The 24,002-nt window shown below is 49.1% G+C and overlaps 6 protein-coding genes across 10 annotated transcripts; 2 read left to right on the plus strand and 4 right to left on the minus strand.

Annotated features, from left to right (window-relative positions):
- Window positions 1-8,477: 8,477 nt before the first annotated feature.
- On the minus strand, window positions 8,478-11,014 carry PV10_03675 (uncharacterized protein). The gene is made up of 2 exons (XM_016368153.1): window positions 10,700-11,014; window positions 8,478-10,627 (listed from the first exon to the last, which is right to left on the minus strand). Exons 1-2 carry the CDS (start codon window positions 10,915-10,917, stop codon window positions 8,662-8,664), a joined length of 2,184 nt encoding a protein of 727 aa, XP_016223941.1. The 5' UTR covers window positions 10,918-11,014; the 3' UTR covers window positions 8,478-8,661.
- A 2,092-nt stretch (window positions 11,015-13,106) lies between these two features.
- PV10_03676 (uncharacterized protein) lies at window positions 13,107-14,820 on the plus strand (the record flags this gene model as incomplete). Its single annotated transcript, XM_016368154.1, has 4 exons — window positions 13,107-13,281; window positions 13,330-13,582; window positions 13,710-14,590; window positions 14,654-14,820. 4 exons carry the CDS (start codon window positions 13,107-13,109, stop codon window positions 14,818-14,820), a joined length of 1,476 nt encoding a protein of 491 aa, XP_016223942.1.
- On the minus strand, window positions 14,713-17,630 carry PV10_03677. Of its 4 annotated transcripts, none has more exons than XM_016368158.1 (9): window positions 17,483-17,630; window positions 17,328-17,388; window positions 16,923-17,276; window positions 16,627-16,850; window positions 16,147-16,575; window positions 16,034-16,102; window positions 15,896-15,982; window positions 15,775-15,845; window positions 14,713-15,721 (listed from the first exon to the last, which is right to left on the minus strand). In XM_016368158.1, exons 1-9 carry the CDS (start codon window positions 17,525-17,527, stop codon window positions 14,863-14,865), a joined length of 2,199 nt encoding a protein of 732 aa, XP_016223946.1. In that variant the 5' UTR covers window positions 17,528-17,630; the 3' UTR covers window positions 14,713-14,862. The 4 variants fall into 4 exon arrangements, with proteins under 4 accessions (XP_016223946.1, XP_016223945.1, XP_016223944.1 ...); XM_016368157.1 differs by having other exon boundaries at window positions 16,911-17,276; XM_016368156.1 differs by having other exon boundaries at window positions 16,627-17,276.
- Window positions 17,631-17,882: 252 nt separating this feature from the next.
- On the plus strand, window positions 17,883-20,406 carry PV10_03678 (uncharacterized protein). The gene is made up of 5 exons (XM_016368159.1): window positions 17,883-18,171; window positions 18,225-18,587; window positions 18,646-18,732; window positions 18,781-18,866; window positions 18,922-20,406. Exons 1-5 carry the CDS (start codon window positions 17,902-17,904, stop codon window positions 19,820-19,822), a joined length of 1,707 nt encoding a protein of 568 aa, XP_016223947.1. The 5' UTR covers window positions 17,883-17,901; the 3' UTR covers window positions 19,823-20,406.
- Window positions 20,254-22,349, minus strand: PV10_03679. Of its 2 annotated transcripts, XM_016368160.1 has the most exons (4): window positions 22,152-22,349; window positions 21,628-22,035; window positions 21,367-21,582; window positions 20,254-21,299 (listed from the first exon to the last, which is right to left on the minus strand). In XM_016368160.1, exons 1-4 carry the CDS (start codon window positions 22,243-22,245, stop codon window positions 20,377-20,379), a joined length of 1,641 nt encoding a protein of 546 aa, XP_016223948.1. In that variant the 5' UTR covers window positions 22,246-22,349; the 3' UTR covers window positions 20,254-20,376. The 2 variants fall into 2 exon arrangements, with proteins under 2 accessions (XP_016223948.1, XP_016223949.1); XM_016368161.1 differs by having other exon boundaries at window positions 21,628-22,349.
- A 404-nt stretch (window positions 22,350-22,753) lies between these two features.
- On the minus strand, window positions 22,754-23,960 carry PV10_03680 (uncharacterized protein; the record flags this gene model as incomplete). Its single annotated transcript, XM_016368162.1, has 1 exon — window positions 22,754-23,960. The coding sequence occupies one exon, from the start codon at window positions 23,958-23,960 to the stop codon at window positions 22,755-22,757; it is 1,206 nt and encodes a 401-aa protein (XP_016223950.1). The 3' UTR covers window position 22,754.
- Between the last annotated feature and the right edge of the window lie 42 nt (window positions 23,961-24,002).

Genomic DNA, 24,002 nt, shown 5'->3' on the forward strand with positions numbered 1-24,002 from the left:
GTGAAATAGTACTACTATAAGTTATATAAGTTTCCGTAGATAACTATCTATAGAAGTTAGCGTCTTAGTACTTAGCCTATACCTATCTTATATAGTCCCTTTTACGCTCCTAATATATAGTAAGGGAATAATAAGGATAGAGGAGTTAAACGATTAAATAGATAATTATTACTCCTAGTTATAAAGCTATTTATTATAGGGACTCTCTAAGAGAGAGTTCCCTAGTCCTTATTTATTACGGAGTATAGTATAGTTTTCTCTTTATTTAGTAAGTCGTTACGGTGGTAGTAGCTATCCCTCCAGGACTACGGCACCCCTTTCTATCCTTAGTCGAGATAGGCCTAGTAAGCCGAAGTACCTTATTAATATTTACAATATATAAAGTATATATTATTCTTATATATATTAGTTTATATAGTTAATATAATACCTAAGGGCTTCCCGGATAAATCTATAATATAGATATAGTCCTAAATAAGATTATCCTAGTAGTACTAGTAGAGCTTATTATTATTATAATAGATATAGTTATAAAATACCTTTTAGAGGTTATAGAACTAACCCTAGACTTTAATATACCTAAGGAAGGTATATATAGTCTATATTATATAGTACTTTATAATTATATCCGGGTATATCTACTTCTATAGGAGGATAGGGGGGGCCTTATTAAGAAATTAATACTTAGTATTATAGGTAAGTTAGACTACCCCTAGTAGAGAGAGGATAGCTTAGAAGATTAGGTATATAAGTTATAGTAAAGTAAAGATATAGTTATTACGTAACTAAGCCCTATAGTTACTAATCGCCTAATAGTAGAGGAAGATAAAGAGGGATTAGAGGTCTTCGTAAATCTCTCTAAGACCTTTAATAGGATACTCTCTAACTATAATATACCTAATCTATATATTAATTAATAGGCTATACTAAATAATTTAGTAAATAACCTTAGTTAGTAGGTTAAGTAATCTATAAGACTAGGCTAGTATACTAGTCGTTATATCTAAGAGGTCTATATATTAAGTAGAAGATATATCTACTATACTAGTTAGAGCCTCTAGGGAGTCTCTATATTTAGTAATAGTTAGTCTACTTCTTAGGAAGCTAGTATTACCTAACTTAACCCTATTATAGTAAAGGGATAGAGATCCTCTATATTAACCTAGATAATTATTAAATATATATAACTCCTCTCTATTATCCTAGGACGCTATTAGGTCCTCTAGTATATAGTTATCTAAGGATTCTTAATAAACTAACTATTTTAATAAGTTAAAGCCCCTTCTCCTATACTAAAGATCCCGGTAAGCTTATAGATTCTATTTATAAAGGTCTAATATAGCTATAAAGTAGGCTCGTTAGTAATAAATAATTATTTATAGATATAATATAAAGGGCGAGAGAACTATTAATATTAGTTTAAAATAATATATATTAAATAACTATTTAATAGTCTTATTACTAAGATTATAGGAATAAATAGATATAGAAATTATTTATATTATAGTAGTAGTATAAATAAGGGAGAGTTAGTAGTCTACTAGGATATAGGAAAGGAGGGTAGTATAGTAAAAACCTAGTAAAGGGTTATCCTAGGTAACGAGTAAATATTTTATTAAATTATTTAATATTATATTATTTAATAGAGAGGTAGACTAGGTACCCTAGGCTAAGCTATACTTCTCTCTACTAGTAAAGGAATTATTTTTAGATATAATAAATAAATATTTAATATTAAGATCATCGCTAGTAGAAGTAGTAGTAGTTAATATAGAGACTTAGACGTATAACTCTAACCTAACCCTAAGGTAGTATTATAGTCTTAGCGGAAACTAAGATACGTTATAAGATAACCCTAAGGGTTACTACCTTAAAGTTACCGGGGAAGAACTACTACTATTTATACTTAATAATTAGTATAGTTAGATTACACTTAAAAAGCGGAATTAATATATTAAAACTATAATATCTTATAAGGTCTATAAGATAAGTTATAGTGATCTTAATCTAGTATAGAAATCTTATAAGATATTACTACTTTAAGATATTATACTAAACTGAATAAGGGAAGCCCTAAAGATAATCCTATATGATTGAGGTATATATCCTGGGTAGGTATATATCCTAGATAGGGTATTAATCTATTTAGAATTAGCCGCTCTATAGCCCTATATAACTTTTATAGAGGTAGGGTAAAGTATAAGGTCTTACCCTAAGAGGAAAGTGGGGGATAGACTAACCCTAAGATTACCTTTAGTATATCACCGACTTCGCGACCTCCCAATCTGATAAATATCGAACGTGAACCTGGCGACCTTTCAATCCCTTAACCTTGAGCTTCATCGGCTTTCCTGGTAGCAGATCCACCATATTGTCCTCCCATAATGGCTCAGGGTCGGTCTCGGCCTCAGTTCCATCATAGATCGGTTCAGCCCAGCAGCCTTTAACTGGGTAGTTCGCCATTAACGTCACCTCGTCCTCAAATTCTACTCCGTAATTTCGCGCTCCCAAGCCGGCTCCGACCCCATTGGTCTGCTGCCCCAGGCTCTCTACCGACACCGTCACGGTGGTATCGACGGGCCAGACGAGGTAGCGATAAGGCTCAGGCCAGTCGATGTAACGCGCCACTGTTCGGCTGCTCTCATTGTCCACTAGGCACACCTCTAGCACTACCAGGCTGTCCTCGGTCCACGATGGGTCCGGGTTCAACTTGCCCAATTCCGTGTTCTGTCCAGCGAGTAGGGTGACTTGCTCCGGTAGGGCGTCGCGCGCTACCGATGTCCAGCTATGCGTAAATATGTCATATGCCCGGATCTCCAGTTTGCACGTCACTTCTTGTGGGGAGGTGTTGTGCGCAAAGACGTCAAAGCGAGGAATTAACGAGTCGTTGGGCTGGTCTTCATCGAACCAGCGCGACCGCGGCGTACGTTCCACGCCAACGCTGACGGGCGCTGTGTTGCGCCGGATTGAGTAGAATGCCGGCTTGGGTCGGAGGAAGTAATCGATGTATGCCCAGCTGGTCACGGGGTACACATCGTTCAACTGCCAGATCAGCGCTCCTGCGCACTCTTCCTTGCCCCGGCCACCAAACTTGCGTTTCCAGTCTTTTAGTGCGTACATGTATGCCTCACTCTGCAGAAGGTGCGAGCAGTAGATGAAGTTCTCGAACTTCATGTCATAACGGAAGTTCTCCGACATGTACCTAGCAATGCGCGTCTCAGCACCGTGACCCTTGTTATGGCAATCGATGACTCGAGACTGGGGAAATCGGTCCTCTGGGTTAGGTGCGAACACATCTACCGTCCGCATGATGGGGTAGCCGTGCATTCCGAACTCGCTGACGAATCGACCACCGAGATCCCTGTATTTCTGGTAAGGTTTCTGGTCCAGATGCCAGACCTCCCATTGGTGGACGTCACCAACGGTGAGGTCCCCCGAGTTTTTGCCCGCATCACCCCACGGCGATGACGGCCAGTATTGAGTCTGAGGAGCGAGGCGGCCACATATCTCTGGAAACATGAGGAGATACATTTTGCGCTGCGGGAATGGACCATCCTCGGGGAATGGACCCTTGTGGTCGCTGTAGTCGTACGACCCGGGCGCCAGCCAGTCCTGGACCAGGAATTCCTCGTTGTTCCCGCAAAGAATAGCCAAGGACGCCCGATTGCGCATCTTGATCGTTTGGATCTCCACTTCCTTCTGGACGTTGTCCAGGTATTCATGGTGCACTGGGTAGTCACCGTCGGAAAAGGCAAAGTCGTACCAGACCAAGATACCCATCTCATCACAGGCATCCCAGAAGGCATCGGGCTCGTAGATCCCGCCACCCCAGACCCGGAGCATGTTGAGGTGGTTGTACTGTGCCAATTGGATCCAGTTGAAGTATCGCTCACGCGAGATGCTGGGCAGGAGCATGTCCGCCGGGATCCAGTTGGCACCCTGGCAGAAGATGTCTCGGCCGTTCACATTGAACATGAATGTCTTTCCGGGAATGTCTTTGTCTAGTGGTCGCTGAATGACTTGCACAGTACGAATGCCAAACCGGGTGTCCGTCTTGTCCAAGACAACCTCTGCATCGTCCAGGAGAGTCACTGACGCAATGTGAAGGTAGGCCTCCCCTTGCCCATTGGGCCACCAAAGCTTCGGCTGGGAGATATTCACGGTTTTGGCGCCTGTTTTTGTCGACGGGTCGATCTCGATCTCGACAGTGGGATGAACCTCAGTTCCCGTTTGGCCGAGAATCTGGACTTCGGCGGTCTTACTCGCGGCTCCACTGGCCTTGACTGTAACTGTGACCGTCGCTGTCGAATGGTCTTCTGAGATGTCGGTCACAGCCACATGCACATCATCGACACGAGTTGTATAGACATCAAGAAAGACAGGCAAGTAAGGTCCAGCAGCTAAGATGATCGGACCCCAATCCCAACCAAAGTGGTACTATGAGCAACATGGTCAGGCTCAACAGTTGATTACTCATCACAGGTACACACTCACTTGAGCTTTCCGGATATGCATTCTCTTGGTGTCTCGAATGAGCTTCTTTCTCTTACCGTACTGAGCCTCGAGCTCCAATCCCTTTTTGTTTGTGCTCTCAAAAAGAATCACCAGCTCATTCGCCGGACCGTCTTCAGGATTCAGGACAGACTTCACGTCGACTCGCTGTGGAATAAACATATTGTTCGACTTGAGGATTTCTTGGCCATTCAACGTGAGCGTGGCAAAAGTGTCGAGGCCTTCCAGGACCAGGTCGCAGGTTCCAGCTTTTTGGATTCCTGCTGGCGTTTTGAAGGAGCAGGCATACTCCCAATCGGCGTATCCGACCCATTGAATCAAACGCTCGTTCTCGCCAACGTTGAAGTCAGGGATGATCCGCTTGGCCATCAGTTCCATCTGGATTACCGACGGAAACGTGGTTGTTTGTGTCCACACGCCGAGCTGCTTGGAGAGTGATTCGGCTTTGGCCTGGCCATTGGCATTGGCCATACGCCATTTCCAGCCGGAGGCCAGATCGTGCTTCTGTCGTGTAGCCATTCTCTGTCAGTTTTCCGGACGAGTTGATATACGAGAGGATAGTCTGGGGAGAGGAAGGGGTGCAATTAAATGCAACATAAAAGAGAGGGACTGTTCTTGAATTGTTCCCCCTCATTGACGTTGCCTTTGTTTAGAGGTTGCTAAACCATGGGCCCCCACATTTCGTCTCACCAGCGTGCGTACTTTAGGTCACTCCAGCTGGGCACGGAAATACAAACATCCTGGTGGTGGCTATGTGCCATGTGGTATGTGCAAGGATGAGACCAGATGAAGGATGTGGAGTGAGCACCCGTGGGAGGAATTTGATCCAGGTAATTAGCCGTCCATGATCATGCGACACAATAGTGACTTTTATGCTCAATCGGATTCCATCACTCCCGGGCTTTTCGTGCAATCTCACTCGAGGTACTCATAACTGTCCGGTGTCCGGAACGCAGAGATGCCAAGTATTCGTGCCAGTAAGAGAGAATGGACAAATACGTGAGGACAATAGAATTGTCACTCTTCATTGTTCAAGACAGGGAGGAGCGGACCCGTGCCTGCCCCGGACGCTCCAGACGAGATGACATTGGTCCGCAAAAGGCCTAAGCCGCCTCAGGTGCGTCTGGGACGATCGGGACACACCCGATGACCAGGCCAAAGGTGGATCTCGGAAATACATATTTGCGTCGAATCGACGGGAGGCCCAATCATTCGGGTCGCGCAAAACCTGGGCGTGGCCAGAGTGTGGAGATCAAAGACTCTAGGTCATTGGAAAGCCTCGAGCCTCGCGACCCTGGTCGGAAGTACAAATTGCCGTGGTCTGTGCACCCCCAGATGTCGCTTGCGCTCCTGGAGGTATCACCGGGACGAAAAAACCCTTGAAGACCACTGCTGATGGTGCTGTACATACAAGTCCTTCTGTATGTACATGACTACGAGCACACATAGGTCTCTCCGTAGACGCACAACGGCTTAGCTTAGTCAATGTCATTCAACATCACGAGATCCAACCTGACTTCGGCTGCCACTGCCAATCGCCGCTTGCGATCCTGACCATTTCTTCGTGCATGCATAGGACCAGATGGGGGCGTAGGTGGCCGAGATGTCCTAAGTCCGAAGCCATAGCATCCACCTCGAGGTCCAAAGGCGCGGGAGCCAACAAATCAGAAGTCCGATCGAGCGCCCCCAGAGGATGACTCCTTGATTTCAGCGGAGCCCCATATTTCAATCCCCAAGGTTGCTGTAAGGCTAGGCTCGTCGAAGTTCGAAAGAACAGTGCTAGGCGAGTCGTCTGTCGCTAGCCGGTGGCAAGAAGTGCCCAGAATCAGGGGCTTTCAACCATCAACAAAAAAGTCTGTAAGAGCGCGGACTCGACTCACGGGGCCCCGACATGCCAACGACAATCGCTTCCTTCCGATATTTAAAACCTCCATGCTCCAGATTCCTCCGGATTGTCCAACCTCTCTTGGCCGAACCTCTTATCAATCTTGGGCTCATATCTTCCTGATCTGGTACCCCCCTTCCCGGCTGTACAAACCCTGGCCATACCACACTTTTGGCCGTGGCCTCTACTACAAAACTTCGTTTCCCCTTCAACTTCCCCCCTGCTACACCATGGACAACAACGACACAGTCGACGAACCCAAGAGCTTGGCCAAGGACACCGCCACTGCTGTCCATGAAGGGGTCAAAGCGGACCGACACATCCACATCAAGGAGGATGAGAAGATCCCAATCCTTCAGAGCGCCCGCTCCAATCCAACTGCCATAGGCTGGTGCTGTTATATGCTCTTCACATGCATCATGTACGGCTATGACGGTATGGCTGGTGCGATTGTGCTTTCCATCCCTCGCTGGCGTCAAGATTATGGCTATTTGTACGAGGGCCAGTGGGTGGTTTCCGCTGCCTGGCAGGTCGGCTTCACGGCCGGAACGCTCCTTGCCACCGTCCTGGGAGGCATCATGACCGGTGTGGCAGTTAAATATACGGGCCACCGGGTTATTGTCGGCTTGGCCTATATATTCACTATTACTGGTGTGTTCCTTCAATGGTATTCGCCCGGAAGACTAGGCCTGTTCTTAGGTGGCAAGATCTTGACCGGAATCCCTCTGGGAGTCTTTGTCACGGTGGCACCGGTCTATTGCTCCGAGGTCGCCCCCCCAAGCCTGCGTGGGATCATGATCGCCGCCGTCAACTGGAGTCAGGTCATCGGCCAACTTCTCGGGTACGGCGTGATGCGCGAGACTCAGGCTATCGATAGTGCCATGTCCTACCGGATCATGTACGCCGTGCAATGGGGTTTTGCTGGTGTCGGCTTGGCCTTGTTATACTTTGTGCCCGAGTCACCGATCCGGTTGATGGCTCGTAACAAAGTCGACGCCGCGCGCAAGAGCGTCGCCAGACTTTACCCCTATCTCGAAATTGAAGCTAAGATCCAGGAAATTCGGGCTATGCTCGACCGGGATGCCGAACTATCCGCAGAGGCGGGCAGCTTCAAGGACTGCTTCAATCGTGACAACCGCCTGCGCACCCTCATCGCCATGTCTGTCTATGTCATTCAGGCCAATTCCGGCTGCTCTTGGGTCCTCGGCTACATGGGCTATTTCTTTCAGCTGGCTGGCATGCAAGGTCAGACTGTCTTCGACGTCACCGTCGGCATCGCCGGTGTCATGGCCATTGGCAACATGTTCAGTTGGTACTTGATCGAAAAGATGGGCCGGCGGAGCACCATCTTTTATGGCATGGTTCTTTGCACAAGCTCACTCTTGATCATCGGTGTTCTAGGCTCTGCATCAACCCGATCCTCTATCGTCTTCGGACAGGCAGCCTTAATGGCCGTCTGGGCTTTTGCCTACCAAGCATCCATTGGGGCTGTCGGCTACGCCCTGATGGCAGAAGTGCCCACGTCGTCGCTGCGTGGCCCAACCGCGTCGTTGGCCACCTGCACGAGCGGCACTATGTTTGGTGGCTGGGCCCTTGCCCTGCCTTACATGATCAACCCGGACGAAGGAAACTTGGGCTCTAGAGTGGCTTTCATTTTCTTTGCCGTTTCCGTCCCTGCCATCGTTTTCATCTTCTTCTACTACCCGGAGACCAAGGTGAGCAAACTCCCCTCCCAATTTAATACTCAACCTTTCCTTCAGGAATGCAAGAATACTTTTGCTGACACATAGCTTGTGTTTCCACCGCTACAGGGCCGTTCATTTGAGGAAATCGACGAGCTGTTCTACCGCCGCATCAGCCCTAGAAAATTTGCACAAACAGACCTGAGGGCACACGACGAGTAAATTCAAAAGTGGGAATCCTAGAACTGTCGTATATATATGTCCACCGTCTAAACAAGGTGCCTCTGCACGAAGATTACATCTCGATCCTATATATGGGAGGATAAGACTCTGGATGTCTGCAGTTTTAGCGCAAGTGGAAGCATGCGGTTCTAGCACAAATCAGTTTAATTCCTTTTCCTAGGTCGACCTTATAGGCAAAATCGCGTGGTGAGCTGGGCATTGGGGTCTATCAGCGTCAGAAGAAAACCCAATGAACACCGAGAAGCTGGGTTTCTAAATTCATCTGATAGGAACCTCACACCGCCCAGACAAAGTAATAATACAACCCACCTCTTCTTATGCTGCTTCCAGATTAATAGATCAGTCAGGCAGAGGATATGGTGGATATGGGGCCAATATGTCATCTCCAAAGGTGAAATCAAAGTCGATCCAGTCCAAGAAAGGGTCAAAATCGGCCAGGTCGCGTTGGTCCAGCATATCCCAGGCTTGTGGCAGTGTCATGGGCTGAACCGTAGCTAGCGAGGGCGATTGCTTGAACTCGTGCATTAGCTGGGTGGCCGCAGGGTTCTGATCATTGGTAGTCGTCATGATTCCGTCATATAGAGCTTGAATTACTTCTCCATAGCGGTCCACAGTCCGTCGATAAGGTTCCATGTCCTTGAACGTAAGTAATGCCCGGTCTAGAGATTGCTCCCAATCTCTGACTGCGTCGTCACTGAAGCGACCATCACGCCGTGCAAGGACGATCGACAGCAACGGGATTAAGCAAGCCATGAAAAGAGTAAATGCCGCCACCCACGCGATCACAATGTCCTTGTTCGAGCCGGAGCAGATCTCATCGATCAGTCTGACGGCTGTGGCTTGATATGTAGACACGATGCGCCAGTCGTCGTCGCCGAACGATTCGTAGGCTGTCGGATCCCGAGCCAGGCGGACCAGATACGTTCGACCGATGAATAGTCGGGCAAGATTGGCCAGACGGCACCAGGACTCCTGCGCAATCTTGACTCGTTTGGGACACCATCGATTCAATCGAAATTGGTCTTCAGATGCCTTCACCCATGCCTGGAGCTGCGTGTCGAGAGCCACCATCTCGTCTGTCGTCATCTTCCCGGGCCGTGCCAGGCGGTCACTCAATTGGTTCGAGATATAACTGACCCGAACTTTGTAATAAAGTGAACGCCCTTCCCATTCGTCTGGAGTGAGGCCAGGGTCTGCGTCGTTGTCCCTGACACCCGACCTGAGCATCTCTGTGGAGGCGTGGCTGTTTGAATTGCCTGTCAATGTCGGAGACAGGGGGTCCCATGTGTTGAATTGTGGGCGCATCAACAAAAGCCCAGATCGGCCATCTACGCAGTAAAGACACCACCAGATCCTTCTTCGTTGTTCAGCACGGGACCACATTCGCGGAGCGTCCGAAGCCCGTTTGCTCTCGGATCTGGCGTGTGTAGGGAATTCCTGCTGGAGTTTCATGGCGATCGCCATCCGGAAAGCCGTGCCGAGGACCAGATAAGCCGTGTTAGGAGAATTGATGTAGTATAAGTACAATCCACCGAGAAGGATCAACGCTTGGAGCATGTCCAGGTTTCCAGACCGGAAGGTGTTGAACCCAATCACTGCCCGTGCTCTGTTGAAGTAAATTGTATGTGAATCTCCATTGCCTGCCGTAATCGAGCCGACCGCAATGACCATGTTTGACAAAGCCTGCCACGATTCATCTGTTCGAGTCTGGGTCGAGAACTGATGTCGGAACCAGGTTTCGTCGATCATGGGAATGAAGGAGTGCAAGGTTTCAAAGTAGCCGTCGATGGCTGCTTGTTCGAATTCGGGCCCGATCAGGGCCTTCAAGTCAGGTGCAGCTGAAGAGTTCCCCGCTTCCTGTTGCAGAGTTGTGTGCGAATGATGGGAAGGTTGACGTGGAAATGAACCAACAATCCGAAGGAATTTTTGATGCGCTGGCGGACATTCTCTAAAAATGGCGCTCAAAACGGCGCCCGTGGAGGCTGAGTCGAGCGGTGTGTGAGAGTGTCGATCAACATCGAGTCCATTCACGTCGTCTCCGAGGGGAGCACTGGTACCCTGCTCCACTGACGCCTCGTCCCACTCATGCTCGAATTCGTCGTCGGGGAGTTCTTCGTAGTTCCCATGTACTCCAGATGAAACACTGTCTGCCAGCGACGTGGAACCCAGATTCTGCTCATTGCCAATGACTCGAAGGACTTGATCTTTGGACAGGCCTGGGCACCGATCGAAATCAACAGCGGGTAATAACTGCTTCAAGAGGTCGGTGCGGAGTCTTAGTGTTTCATCCTGTTGTGAGATTGTCCTATCGCATTCGTGATTGTGGTTAGAATCGGACGAGGAGGCCTAGAACCAAAAAGGAATACACAGCACCCACTTCCAGGATGGATTTGTTCTGCGACTCCGTTTCCGATAAACACACCGATGTTGGGTGCACGCAGTCTGGCAATTTTTGCAGGGAAAAGTCCCGTCACAGCGAATCTTACGTCGCGTGCACTCGAGACACGCTCGGTTGAGCTTTTGAGGCCTCTTGGGTTTCGTGGATGATATAACCGATTCACTGCTCGGACTGAAGGGGGACGCCGACGCCTGCATGGTGGAGTGCAGTCCAAAAGATAAACACTTTCATGCGCAACGATTTAGCATCACACGACAGATATCTCATCTCTCCGCCTGTGTTTGATGATTTTGTGTCACATCCATGGACTCAAGACGGAAATGGGGAAGGAGTGAGTTTTGTCGCCGCATCTGGTGGGGAAGAAATGCAGCCTCGGGAGTTGAAGTCACGTGTCAGTGTCACGTGCAGACCAGGGCAGACTTCTCCGAGGGTTGCCTCGGGTCTCCCGAGTCCCATGCTAGGTGAGGAGAGATCTTCAATTATAGGAAGGGTTACTAGCTATAGTACTTAGAAAGACAGTAGTTTAGATATATATAACTAAAGAATCTCTTCCTTTCTATAGGTTTTGTAGAGACTTGTAGTTCTAAAGAGCTTTAAGTAATACCCCTAAAGGGTAATCGTTTTATGTGCGTCTCCCTTATGCGGTCTTGGCCACTTAGTGCTAGGGTTTTGGTAGGCGCCGTGACACGGCTTCCTATATTATAGCTCTCTAACACTACCAGTCTACCACCCAGTTTTCCCTGTGAAAGGTACACTTGATAGCCAAGATATGTCAGTCGCATCACCTATCAAAAACTCGCCGTCCCCCATCGCTGTTAATTCACCCTGGAGCCCGGCTGTCCAGTCAACCTGTTCAGATGCCTTGAACGCGGATTTATCGTAACTAGTATTAGGAGCGATGACCTTTTCCCCACGGCACTTGGCCAGGACTTCAAGTGCATACCGTCGCAGCTAGATGAGATAAAACTCGAGACCTTATCACAGCCAACTAGACATGTACTTACAGTTTTCCACAACCTAAGCGCACGGAATCCATCCCCAACCTGTCTTGGAAGATATTTGCCGAACGTTTGCAGCCCAGGAGCAAGTTCTAACTGAGAGTCTCGCTTAGCACAAAAGTCTATGCTTGCAGGGTCAGAGACTTACGAAGATAACTAAAGGTTTTACCAGTCTGAAATATTCCCAGACGTGATGTGGGAAACCGCGTTTCACCGACTCCGGATCCTCGCCGAATAGCAAGTGATCTAAGTAGAGAACGACCATTAGTATCATGAAAACAGTGCAATTGCAGCTTCCATAGCAACTAACAAAAAATATCAAAACCAACCAATGTGCCCAAGGGTATACATCGAAGGGCGTCTTCTGTTTGCTGATCTGTGACCAGTTCCCAAGCATATTGGCAATCTTAGCATCGATACAGGGCTCGAATTCCAACATCGCCGATTGTGAAAAGCCTCGGTTAACCAGCTTGCGACGCTGTTTGTGTGTCTCTACGCCCCAGGCCATATTAGGCGGCGGGACAGTCGATGTCAGCTATTGCCCTGGTCACTTCCGTTCGAATGCTCATGAAACAAACCGATTTGTCAAAAGATTATCTTCGCTGACTATTTTCTTCGATTTCTGAAAGACGTGTCAACGAGGCTATTTCATGGCCTTGAGACCACTCACATAAAGACCCTCATCTTTGGCGAAGACTTCCTGGTTGTTATAAATCTCTTTATAGGCTCGGGGGCTGGCAAATAAGAGCTCGTTGGGTCCAACTCTCACAACAGGACCTAAGACGAAGCTTTATTAGTTGTGGACAACGGCATACCATACATATATTAGACGTTCAACTAACCATACTGAGTGTGCGCGGCGTGGATGATCTCTGATTTACGTCCATAGAAATTGCCCCGTTTCGTCTAGAGCTGTGACAATCTGGCAAGTCGGGGGCCCGGGAACTTGCGCAGCGGGTGGAAGAAGAGGTTGTAAAATCCGACTACTAGGCAGTACGCCAGTAGCACAAGCATGGAGGCATAGAGGACGGTGTGTTGTTTCACACTTGAAACCGGGCTTATTAGTTCAGAGTGCTGTTTTCCGCCGAAAGCCATGTTCAAATGAAATAAAACCATGGCCACTGTTGTGTAAGTGACGCCCGTTTATCGGCGGAGCTCAAACTTCATCAAGGTCCAGACGAGGTGGAGGCGGGGCCGCAACCGCATCCGCACCCGCAGGTCGGACAGAGAGCCGCATCCCCCCAAGGAAACCCCCTTTGCCGACCAGGACTCCCCAGACCCCAGACGTTGGGACATACTCCGCGATTGTTGCTGTCCTGATCTTCACATGAGATCCAGAACTTTACTCTCGAGATTACTTCTCATGTTGCACCGGAAACAAAGCCAACATGTCAGACACCGAGATGAAGAGGACATCGGTGACGGCGAAGAAAACCAGTACCGAACATGTCGACTACCCTTCTAGTGAGCATCAAGCTGTCGAGCAGCCGAAACTTACTTGGAGAATGATATTCTTGGGCATATATGTCGGCATGGCTGGTTGGATGTACAACTTTGATCTTGGTATGTTCTGAGGAATGTACCTTGGGGGTAGTACTGATCGAAAAGTAGGTTATAGTGGCGTTGTGCTACTAATGAATCCTTTCAAGCAAGCCTTTGGGTCATATGGCCCAATTCTCACGTCAAATGGAGAAATTGTCAACGGATATAGTCTTACCGACCTACAACAGTCCTTGGTCTCAATTACGGTACTGTTCATCGGTCTCGGCTCTGCGCTTGCAAGCGTCTTTGGTCAATATACAGGACGACGAGGTACTATTCAGGCGGCAGGCGGCCTGCATAATTATCGCCGCTGGCGCTGGTGGTATGTTGGGGACTGCTGGAAACTACACAAATTATATGGCATGCAAGTGCATTCAAGGAGTAGGACTTGGGATGCTTCTCGCAGCCAGTCCTTTATGGGGTGTTGAGGTTTTGCTGCCACGAATTAGGGGCATCTTCCTCGGATTTTTCGCCTGGGGTTTGGCAGTTGGTCAGCTCACAGCAAACGGTGTTTGTATGGCTACTGCAAAGTATACGACATACCTCGCGTGGCAAACACCGATCATCTGTCATATTCCCCTCGCCATTACCTATGGGGTCCTAACATTCGCATTCCCTGAGTCTCCTAGGTGGCTACTTACCAAGGGCCGCGACGATGCAGCCCGCAAGTCTTTTGCCATATACTACGGAAAACCAGTCGACGATCCTGTGGTCTCTTATCAGCTTAATGAAGTTGTGCGCCATCTTGAGCTTGAGAGGAGAACAGATTCAGCAAGATTTTGGGACATTCTTCGAGGTGTTAATGCTAGGAGGACTCTGGCCTCTGCGATCATCGCCCTAGGTATCGCCGCGTCAGGCTCTCGATTCATTACTACCTACGCAGTCATCTTTTTTGCTGGCATCGGCCTAGGAAATCCTTACCTGATCAACGTCCTCCTAGCGGCGTCGGCAAGTGGTGGTGTTATCTTGGTTCCGTGGCTGGTCGAATATAAAGGACGATGCTTCGTTCTTCTCTTCGGCTATGGCCTCCTTGGTACCTACATGTTAATAATTGGAGCTGTTGGATCCGGTTTTGGGCAAAGCAACAACACAGCACAGCTTATACTGATCGTTTTCCCTTGTTTGTGGAATTTCACCTACGGTCTAATTCTTAGGACGAGGTTGTCCACCGGCTCAGCAGAGCAACACTCTCTGAGGCTACGAACCTACGGTCAGGCATTTGTCATTGCTTTATACGAAGTTGTAGCATTTGTGGTCTCCTTCAGCATCCCTTATATGATCAGTCCAAACTACGGAAATATGGGATTAAATGTTGGTTACTTTTTCGCAGGTAAGTCATATAGCTCCGTTCCTTACGTGCATGTTCACAGACTAAAATGAAACTTGACTCGAGGACTTTCTGCTCTAATCTGGGTTGGCTCTGTTTTCTTCGTTCCAGAAACTGGCCAAATCAGCCTAGAGCAGATTGACGACCTCTATATGAGCGGGACATCGCCGTGGAAAACGTCTCTCAAAAAGAATAAGAAAATAGCACTGGAGTCGGGCCACTTATTAATGTAGCAAATGTGATTAGAGGATCGACCAGAGACAGGAGTAGACCCCCTACTTTACCTCATGCAGAACTCGTGCGAGAAGCTGGGCGATATGCACCTTGTGCAAGGAAAGGACGCGCTCTCCTCTAGCAATCTGAGCAAGAGCAGCAGTTGAGGACGTGACTACTCCATTCACAATCACAGAGCCACACCACAAGACCAATGTGGCATAGTACACCGCATATGGAACGTGTGGTGCTTCGTATGGTAGCCTCCGCTGCTCCGGGTTAGATGAAGCGTGATGTGAATGGTGATATCCATGCTCAGTCCTTGAACTGGGCACTGAAAATGCTCCTTCAATGGATGCAATCATGTTTTCCGCGTGCCAGCATGATATCTTGAAGTTCCTGTCCTGTGCCCACGCGACAATCTCCTTCGCAATCGAACTTTTCTTTGGGTCTCGCACTGCTGAACCTGGAGACGAGTGGGCAAAACTTTGCAGGACTGTCAAATTGGCATGAAGCATAATGTTCATCATGTGGTAGACAGTGAGATGAGTTGGCTCCTGTGCTTGTCCGACCGTCCGAAGCCAGTTGTCGCAAGCCAACTCGACATAGCTAGGGTTCCATAGCGACAAGCTTTCTATCAAAACTTTATCTGCCCCATATCTATTCTGTCGTGAATAAATCGCTGGCCAAAGATGAGTACTCAAAGAAGCTAAACTGGCCAAACCAAAGGTGTTAGAGGTCTGTAATACGGAGTTGTGGTTTCCGTCATTAAGCTCCGCAATTAGTGCTGATAAATGAGAGACCGGGGTATCAAGCAGTGATTGCTGAACAAAAATATCGGCGCGTTGCCAAGATGAGGATGCAGGGCGCTGCATGATGATGACGCGGTAACAGTCCAAGATGTAAAGCGCTTCAAGTAGCCTGAACAACACAGTCAATAGAGGCTCTGGGAGGATGACACGAACATGGCTTACTGGACATAGCTGTTGTTTCTATCGTCAGTCGCTCCAAGACCTTGTGAGGCTTGACTGAATTCTTGGACTGACTAGATGAATGTGTCAGCGCACGTCGACTGTAAAGGACCCTGCCTCATACATGGATGAGATTCCCATGGAAAGCTTCGACGAACTCATAGCTTCTCTTGTCCCCGCTACACAGACCATAAAGCTCCAAAAGAATGAACTTCGTATTGTCAGCCTGTGAGCAAAACATCAGTCTTTGAGGGTGGAGTACGGTCTTTACTACCACAAGCTTCTCTTCATTGCCGATGGTGACTTCATCCTGGTCATTTCTGATATTAAACTGTTCGGTGTTAACCATGCTCTGAAGAACCGAGGGATACATACATGTGCAAGAAGCAGCCTTCGCGCATCGTTGTACAGTGACTTGGCCACTTGAGCGCTGCCGGGGACGGTGCAAAAAAGACCCCCCATGGCAGCCATGGCCAGAATGTATGCTGCACGATTCTGTCGTCCAGAAGTGTTATCCTTGAAAAGTGAAAATGTCTCAGGAATATGCCGGCGGAATATGCCAAGAAAGACTCGAAGGACGTCTTTATTGTGGTCAACCAGATTTGGTGGGGTGGAATACCACATTCTGCTGGCCTTGTTTAAAGAAGGGGAGGGCGCTCGAGATTTTCGATCAAAGTATTCTTGCATGGACGCTGTGAGATCTTGCATGGACGATGACAAGATATGATCGTGAAGGGGTGAATTTGAGTCAAATAGCCCGGCACTCCATGCCAATTCTGAGCCATCGAACCAGAATTGGCTATTCTAAGTGAAAATTATTAAATGATTTGGTGCTACCCAACCTGGAAGACATACCATGACTGGGGTTTGCCAGAATTCACCGAGAATGTCATTTTCTGGGAGATTGAAGAAGGCATTTTCACCAGAGAGTGGCATATTCAAGGAGGTCAGATCTGGCATATGAATATCCGTTGAGACTTGTGCTGCTGAATCATCGGGAGCCACGCCTTGAAAGTTAAGCTCTGGGAAAGGCATGGGCAGGATTATGTTGCCGCCATTCGCAACTTCCAAACTGGAATCTAAAGTTGAAGCCTTGTCAATATTTGAGCTGGTCATGTCAAGAGTCGCCGACGGCGAACCGCGTGTGTCACCTATTGGCATGTGGACATTTTGCAAGACTGGATCGATGTCTCCCAGGATGGAGATGCCTTGACGTGATCCCTGACTTGAGGGAGCCCGTGTCTCGCTGGAACAACTGTAATGACAGACAGAACCTGCTGCTTGACAAGATGCGCAGGTTGGACTTCCGTCACAGCGCATTTTGCGTTTTCGACAGTTGTCGCAGGCGATGCGGACACGTCTTCGCGTGCCACCTTCGGTTGTAGTATCGCCATTGCTTTGATCCACTGGGGCCGCAGGACATTTCTTCACGTGCACTGCCTTGATATCTGATCTCTGAAAGGATCTACGGCAATATGGGCACGTGAATGGCTTTTCTTTAGTGTCTAGGGTAGGGTTAGCAGAAGGAAGATGAGAACAGTAAAGATCATATATACGTGTCCGCCGATGCCTGATCAGGTGTTCCGAGCGAGCAAAACAACGAGAGCAGATATCACACTATTTTCAGCATTAGTGAGTTGGACTAGTAAAGTGCCCATATACACGCATGGCAGGTTCGCGTCATCTTGCCAGCCTGGGGCAATAGACGTACCTTCTTTTCTTGCCGGGTTACTTGTGTTATGTTGAGGCTGGCCATCACATGGCTTCAAGGATAGCTGGCGGAGGCGAGGGTTCGGGGTTTCGATGTGGAGGGTCGAAGAGACCTGGGGAGCCGATCTCTGGGGGTTGGCGGAAATACACATTCGCAAAAGCTGGAGAAGACCATCACGTAGATTGAAATGGGAGAATCTGCCAAGACTCCAAAGGCCGAGGTTCCCGATAGAATCGGTACCCCATGATGTGATGGAGGGGTCCGGGCCTGGTGCGCTTGTGTTGGGCCCATGAGTTGGTTGGTGTCTGTGGTGCGTGGCGTCTTTGGTGCCAAACGGCAAAATTGATTCTGATGGACCCAGACACTGACTTCGTGGAGTTCCATGCCCGGACTATCTATGGAGAAGACCAGGCTTCACCATGAGTCTCAAAACATATTCAACGTTTGAATCACAGCATGATCGTGCTCTTGACACATGTGACTTTGACCCGTCCATGACCCTCTCAACCTCCCGCCAGTGGCCTGGCGAAAGACATCCGACCAGGTGGGATGTACATGATGCCAATGAGAGCCCTGCAGCGACGTTTTTGGACCAATTTCGAGCCGCACTCTTGCACAGCGAAGGCGCAGAGCACGACGTTCTACTCGATGATGATCCTGAGATAGGAGCCTCTCAGCAGGCTGATTCGGTACCTAAACACCCCAAGCTGGCCTATAGGATCGTGTTGACAGAGCCTCAAAGCACGATGTCTTCAAGTACACATATCCGATGGTGTTACTTTCTGAAGTTCCCCCAACCCCGACTGACCAGGAGTTGGCACATTTTCAGACCTTGTTCTCGACCACTTTCAAAAAACACTTCTTCTTGGACTTTATGGACAATGTGCCGACTTCTTCCAGCCCGACGCCTCCGTATCTCGACTTCGCATCCGCGTGCCTGGGATCAATTACTTCCTCACCAACAGCATCACATTCGAGTGCCGCTTCAAACGACTCATCCAGACAGGACGTCTCAGCAGCCTTATTTATCGCTGGTGTGAACCTGTGGTCTGTCATGCTTGAAGTTGATAATCGCGAGGCCCGCCAGCTTGAAGCAGTCATTGCGGTATGCATCCGGCAGAGCAACAAGTGAATGTACTGACTTGTGACTTGTTTCCATTCAGGCTTCCTTGCTATCTACTTACGGACTGTTGTCCGCGGATAAAGTCCACTGGAGAAAGGCTTCAGGTATTCTGTCTAATGTTGTGACGGTGAGAATTCTCGTGGTGTTATTGAAAGAATGCTGAAACCTTTGATAGATCTCCAGGCGGCTCCATCTAACTGATGGACACTCTCCTCTCTACCATGCTAGCAACGTTGCGGACAAGGACTTCATGATGAAAAGGTGTAAAACGAACCCGACTATTGTTTGGAATGCCATATTGACTCACTGAGAACAGTTCGCTCATCAGTTACATGATACTTGTTGACACCCTTCACGCGGCATATTTTGGGCTTGCACCCAACCTTTCCACCAGCGAGTTGTTTATACGCATGCCATGGTCCAACCATCAGTTTCGGACCGTCTACAACTGCCTCGTCCATGGCCATGAAACCCCTTCAGATATGCGACGGCCAGAAGATGCACTTCTGCTGCTGACGGCGATTCTCAATGACACCATCCATGTCAATTGTAGCTTTCTGTCACTCCAATTTCCTGATGTGACTTCTGGCCAGAACATAAACGGTCATATTCAGGAATCCATCAACCCCTCTCCTAATCGACACGTCCTGACCAGTAACAAGAAGCTCAGAAATCCTTGGGCGCCCCTAACTGCAGGGTCAGAGTTCTGTCGCTTAAGGGTTGACCTGCTTGCAGCATTGTCGAGATGGGAAGACCATTTTCAGGATCACATTGGCAGCGACATTCTAGCCCTCGGCTACTTCACTCGTTTACAGCTCCATTGCCCCGAAATGTGGGAGCTCCCGTACGTCGCCGGGTACGGGAGAACTGCAGCTACGACTAGAGGGCCAACAAGACCAGCAACCAAGATCGAAGTACCTGACAAAGCCATGGACTTATCTTGGCAGGTATTATATCATTGCGATAAGGCGTCCAAGAGCTCAATCGGCGCAATGGCAATATGGCTACCAATTGTTGTGTTTCTGTCGGCATTAGTGGTATGGCAGAAACTCCGGAGCCAACGTCCAGGGGACATCAGGTATGGCACTCTGAAAGTCCTGACCATGTTTCAGAATGAGCTCGCGAAACTACCGTGGGCATGTTGTTCGGAGATGATCAAGCTTCTGGACCGGCTCATGAATCAAGAGCAATCGGCCGACGCTCGAGATGATCAATAAAGAATCATTACATGGTAGTTTACTGTGATGTCGATGTATGCAACCTCACCAGCACGGCCGAGTCTCTCCAGCTGATTAAGTCACGCCGATGATGGGGTTCCGGACAAGGACACTATTTCGCATTGGCTACCCCATCGCTTCCGGCATCACCAAGCATGCCTTCAGCCCTCATGAGTGGATGGGTGGTTGGGCAACCTTATGAAAGATGATGATTCATTCCGATAATGATGATTGGGCTGTTCTCTTTACCCTCCTGCGCAGCAGGATGGCGAGGAAGATAACACTCAAGGAGCGTCACGACATCCCTCCGATTACACACAGGTGCCGACCACTAACACGTGACCATTGCTCCTAAGAAGGTAGCAAATACCACCCCCCGGATGGAAATTATTTTGAGGATATCGACAAAGGCCGCCATTGACAGAAATCATAGGGTACTTGTGGCTATGGAATGTTTAACAGACGCATCTAGCATATTCAGCACGAGTTCAGATCCCCAAACCGCTCCCGAGCTTCGAAAGGCCACGAACAAGAACGCCATGATCCTAGTTCTCTCATCTATAAATCCTATCATCAAATTTGCCAAACTGATCCCGCCCCAGGGCTTTGCTGTTCACGAATATACTGACACTACAGCTACCCACACTGAACACACCAAATCCATCGTCTCCGATCTGCACCTCTCGATCCTGCCAACCCAGGACATCCGTCCAGACTTCTCCCTTGTGCACCTCGCCCACAAACATGCGGATCTCTCCCATTTCTGCGTTACTGAGCACAACAGCACACCCGTCAGGTCGATCCCAGGTCCCTCGTCTCACCCATCCGATCAAGTTCGGCTGGTCCCAGTAGTCGTTCAGTTCACCATATGAGTACAACTTGCGCGCCAGAGTCATGTCTGGGATCTTTCCCCCAGCAGCGGGCCCTCGCCAGTCATTCTCCACGCCCCCTTTGATACCATACACGTCTCCGTAGAACAGACATGGATATCCATCAACTCTGAGCAGGATAAAAGCATATGCCAGCGGAATGAACCATCCCGTGACCTCAAGCTGCAACGCTTGGCTAGGCTGCGTGTCGTGATTTTGTACCAAGGTGACGGAATTGTAAGGTTCAGCTTGAGTCAGACTGTTGTCGAACACTTGCCGCAAGTCTGCCCTTTCTCCTGTTGAGATACGGTGAAAATTCTCAACCAGGGGGGCGTCGAAAAGGTTGAACTTATGATTCATTTTCGATAGGTAGCCCTGCAAAGACGGGGTTGACGTCTTCCAAAATTCCCCCACTAAGAATGAGTCGTGTCCGACATTGGCGTCAAGGTTATTGATGAAGTCGTGGAGGAATGCCTCCGAATAGTGCTTGACCGCATCGAACCGGAACCCGTTGAGGTTCAATTCCTTGGACACCCACACACCCCAGTTCTTGACGTCTTCTTGCACCTCAGGGTGCGCGTAGTCGAGATCGGCAAACATCAGATAGTCTAAGTGACACAAGTGACGTAGGTGAGATGAAGCCCACATTATTCACGGTGCAAGAGGTCCACGTACCATAATTGCCCTTTTCCGTATCCACATCACCTGCAAATTGTTTGTTCTCCCCTAGAATCTTATAGATCCCAGTCTCCTTCGACTTGTTGTCATAGTCGGTCCCAGAGAAATGATACCAGTGATATTTCTGCTTGCTGTACCTGTCGCCTCTCTGCGCAAAATCAAAGCCGAGCCAGCCTTCGATCTCGAAAACGTCCGAGATTTCCCTGTTGCGATCTAGCAAGGTCAGTCGACGATCACTACGGCCACGGACAAACCCACCGTTGGGGTCTACTTTGACCACCCGACAAGTCTCAACATGATCCGCCGCAGCCTTGTGATTGAGCACCGCATCGAAATAGATCCCCAGGCCAAGACTATCCGCCTTCTTGCAGGCCACGAGTAGTTCCTTTTTGGTGCCCCATTTGGTGCCCAAAGACCCTTTGGTATCGAACTCGCCCAGGTCGTACAAATCGTAGATATCATATCCATTTCCACTAGGTGACGACGCCTTGCACGCCGGCGGAATCCAGATGTTGTCTATCCCGGTGGCTTTGAGATGAGGCAGGGCACGATCCAACCGCTGCCAATGTTTGTGGTCGTCGGGGACGTACCACTCAAAGAATTGGATCATCGTGAAATTCTCGGCGGTAGGTTCTCGATCGCCCTTTCCAGTTAGTGATGCCGCCCCTAATTTTGCAAAAGAGTCAGCCCACAGCAGCTTATCTCATCTAACCCTCATTTTATACCATTCTAGCTAAAGGTCCATTCCTTGAATGCAATGGAGATGGGTCGGGTTTGATTACCTGGGAATTGCTGCCATTGTCGCTCTTTCCCAAATCGCCCTCTTAACCGCCGGAAGAAGGCCTTCTGCCGATCTGCAAAATTTGGCGATGACATTGCTCCTCGCTATGTGTCAATCGAGCGAAGAGTCGGTTACAAAAGATGAGTTAATTCCACTCAGCCTTATAACTCGAGGGAATTGACATTTTAAAAAGTTGGCCACGTCGTGGCGGATCAGGGTAGTGTGTGCTGACTCGTGTGGGCACCATTGTTATCACCATGCACAGGAGCCTTGGTCTCTGTGAAATCGCACCAGTCGCACGAGGAGACGGCCTGACCGAACACGAGGATACTCTGGTGTGGCTACTCCAACCATTGGACAGCTGGGATAGTTGATTTGAGCGAGCCTTTACCTAAGAGGGGTTCTTTTGGTGTCGGCATGGCGTCATGGTGCATCCCCCTTGGCTCTAGAAGGACTAATACTTTACAGAAACTTTGAAATGCATCCTCTGCAGGACTGACATGTGCAGAGTCTTGAAGCCGTCACAGAATGTTGGTTAGGGTGGCATGAATCTTGTTAAGAAACTCGAGAACGAGTGTCGGCGCGTCATCAGCGACGAGCAACGCTACTGTGATGCTGGTGAAGTCCTTCTAAAGGCAAACAACGCATCGTCTTTACCAGCAAAGCTTGGTAGGGGAATCTGAGCTACCTTGGTCCATCCGGGGCGTTCTATCGTCATGTATTCGTCTATCATCTGGTCCTTGAAGCCTGTGTAACCATTTCCATTCTGCGTCCCGGCAAAACAGATCACATCGCCGGTGTAACTCTCGATGACCTTGCGCGTAAAGTCCCATCCAACCACAGGATAGACGAGAAGCATGAGGCTATCAGGACAGCCAGATCGTCGACGCAGGTACTGTATCCCATCTGTGACCACAGTATCGGGTATCCAGACTGTGCGCCATTTGCTTTGCCCACTGTCAATGGCCACCACGTTCTGGCCCAACCGCCGTAGCATCAACGTCCAGTACCCGTTGCCACTGCCCATATCAATCACGGATTTTCCGCCTGCAAGCTTCTTGATGACTTGCAGTGCTTCATAGGAAGGAGCTACGCAGCCAAAATGATGCATAAAGACTGGGAGCAGATGGTGTGAAGACCGTACGAAAGATGTGTTTCGATTGGGACCCGCATACTCAAGGGCAGACACTGAATAGGCCCAAAAGTCTAGGGCTGGGTTCTGGTGCCCAACAGTAGTCCTTCCATCCTTGGCTGGGATGACCTTGAGCTTGGATACTGAGATTGAAGAGTCGAGGTGTCTCTTTGACGACAAGTAGTCGGCGACGGTAGCACGGATAGAACCCTTCTTCGCATTCGCTCCAAACGACCTCAAGCTGTTGGCGGCTACCTTGGAAGGGTCGAATAAAGATATATAAGCATACACGTCAGCAGGGGGTGGGTATCCGCTAGTCTGTGAAGTAGACTGGCCGAGAACGCTATGATCGATATCACCCTCATGATTGACTGGTGACTCTGCAGACTCTAAGAGGATGGGGTGCCGTTCGAGATACCACGCATGCAGACCATTAGCTCTCCCGGCATGAATCGCAGCTTGCACCTGACTCAGATTGACACTTGCGGAAGCATGATATGTGAAACTGTCGCCCACGGGCAGGTCAAACGCTGCACACACGGCAGCTTTGACCTCATTTGCTTCGAGATGGGCGTGGATCCTGTTCCAAGGATTCTGATCGTCCTCAATCTCTGGAAAGAGATACGAGGGTGTCCACGTCTTGGAGCCATCTGTGGCGGCCGGAGGTGAGGGGGCCATCTGCCAGGCTCCTCACGCACGATGGTCGTGCTCGAAGGGTGG

The sequence above is a fragment of the Exophiala mesophila genome, assembly GCF_000836275.1.
Source record: "Exophiala mesophila strain CBS 40295 unplaced genomic scaffold supercont1.3, whole genome shotgun sequence".
NCBI lineage: Eukaryota > Fungi > Ascomycota > Eurotiomycetes > Chaetothyriales > Herpotrichiellaceae > Exophiala > Exophiala mesophila.

What these genes read in the sequence shown, in the direction of transcription:
- PV10_03675 (XM_016368153.1), bottom strand. Translation starts at nt 10,917, where the DNA reads ATGCAGGCGTCGGCGTCCCCCTTCAGTCCGAGCAGTGAATCGGTTATA. An exon ending in AGAACAAATCCATCCTGGAA is followed by an intron (nt 10,628 to 10,699) that starts GTGGGTGCTGTG and finishes CGAATGCGATAG; the next exon opens with GACAATCTCACAACAGGATG.
- PV10_03677 (XM_016368155.1), bottom strand. Translation starts at nt 17,527, where the DNA reads ATGGCCAGCCTCAACATAACACAAGTAACCCGGCAAGAAAAGAAG. An exon ending in TAACCCGGCAAGAAAAGAAG is followed by an intron (nt 17,389 to 17,482) that starts GTACGTCTATTG and finishes TGCTGAAAATAG; the next exon opens with TGTGATATCTGCTCTCGTTG. An exon ending in TCCATGGGAATCTCATCCAT is followed by an intron (nt 15,846 to 15,895) that starts GTATGAGGCAGG and finishes ACATTCATCTAG; the next exon opens with TCAGTCCAAGAATTCAGTCA.
- PV10_03678 (XM_016368159.1), top strand. Translation starts at nt 17,902, where the DNA reads ATGAGTCTCAAAACATATTCAACGTTTGAATCACAGCATGATCGTGCT. An exon ending in CCTCTCAGCAGGCTGATTCG is followed by an intron (nt 18,172 to 18,224) that starts GTACCTAAACAC and finishes AGAGCCTCAAAG; the next exon opens with CACGATGTCTTCAAGTACAC. An exon ending in AGCTTGAAGCAGTCATTGCG is followed by an intron (nt 18,588 to 18,645) that starts GTATGCATCCGG and finishes GTTTCCATTCAG; the next exon opens with GCTTCCTTGCTATCTACTTA.
- PV10_03679 (XM_016368160.1), bottom strand. Translation starts at nt 22,245, where the DNA reads ATGTCATCGCCAAATTTTGCAGATCGGCAGAAGGCCTTCTTCCGGCGG. An exon ending in ACAATGGCAGCAATTCCCAG is followed by an intron (nt 22,036 to 22,151) that starts GTAATCAAACCC and finishes TTGCAAAATTAG; the next exon opens with GGGCGGCATCACTAACTGGA. An exon ending in GGTCAAAGTAGACCCCAACG is followed by an intron (nt 21,583 to 21,627) that starts GTGGGTTTGTCC and finishes TGACCTTGCTAG; the next exon opens with ATCGCAACAGGGAAATCTCG.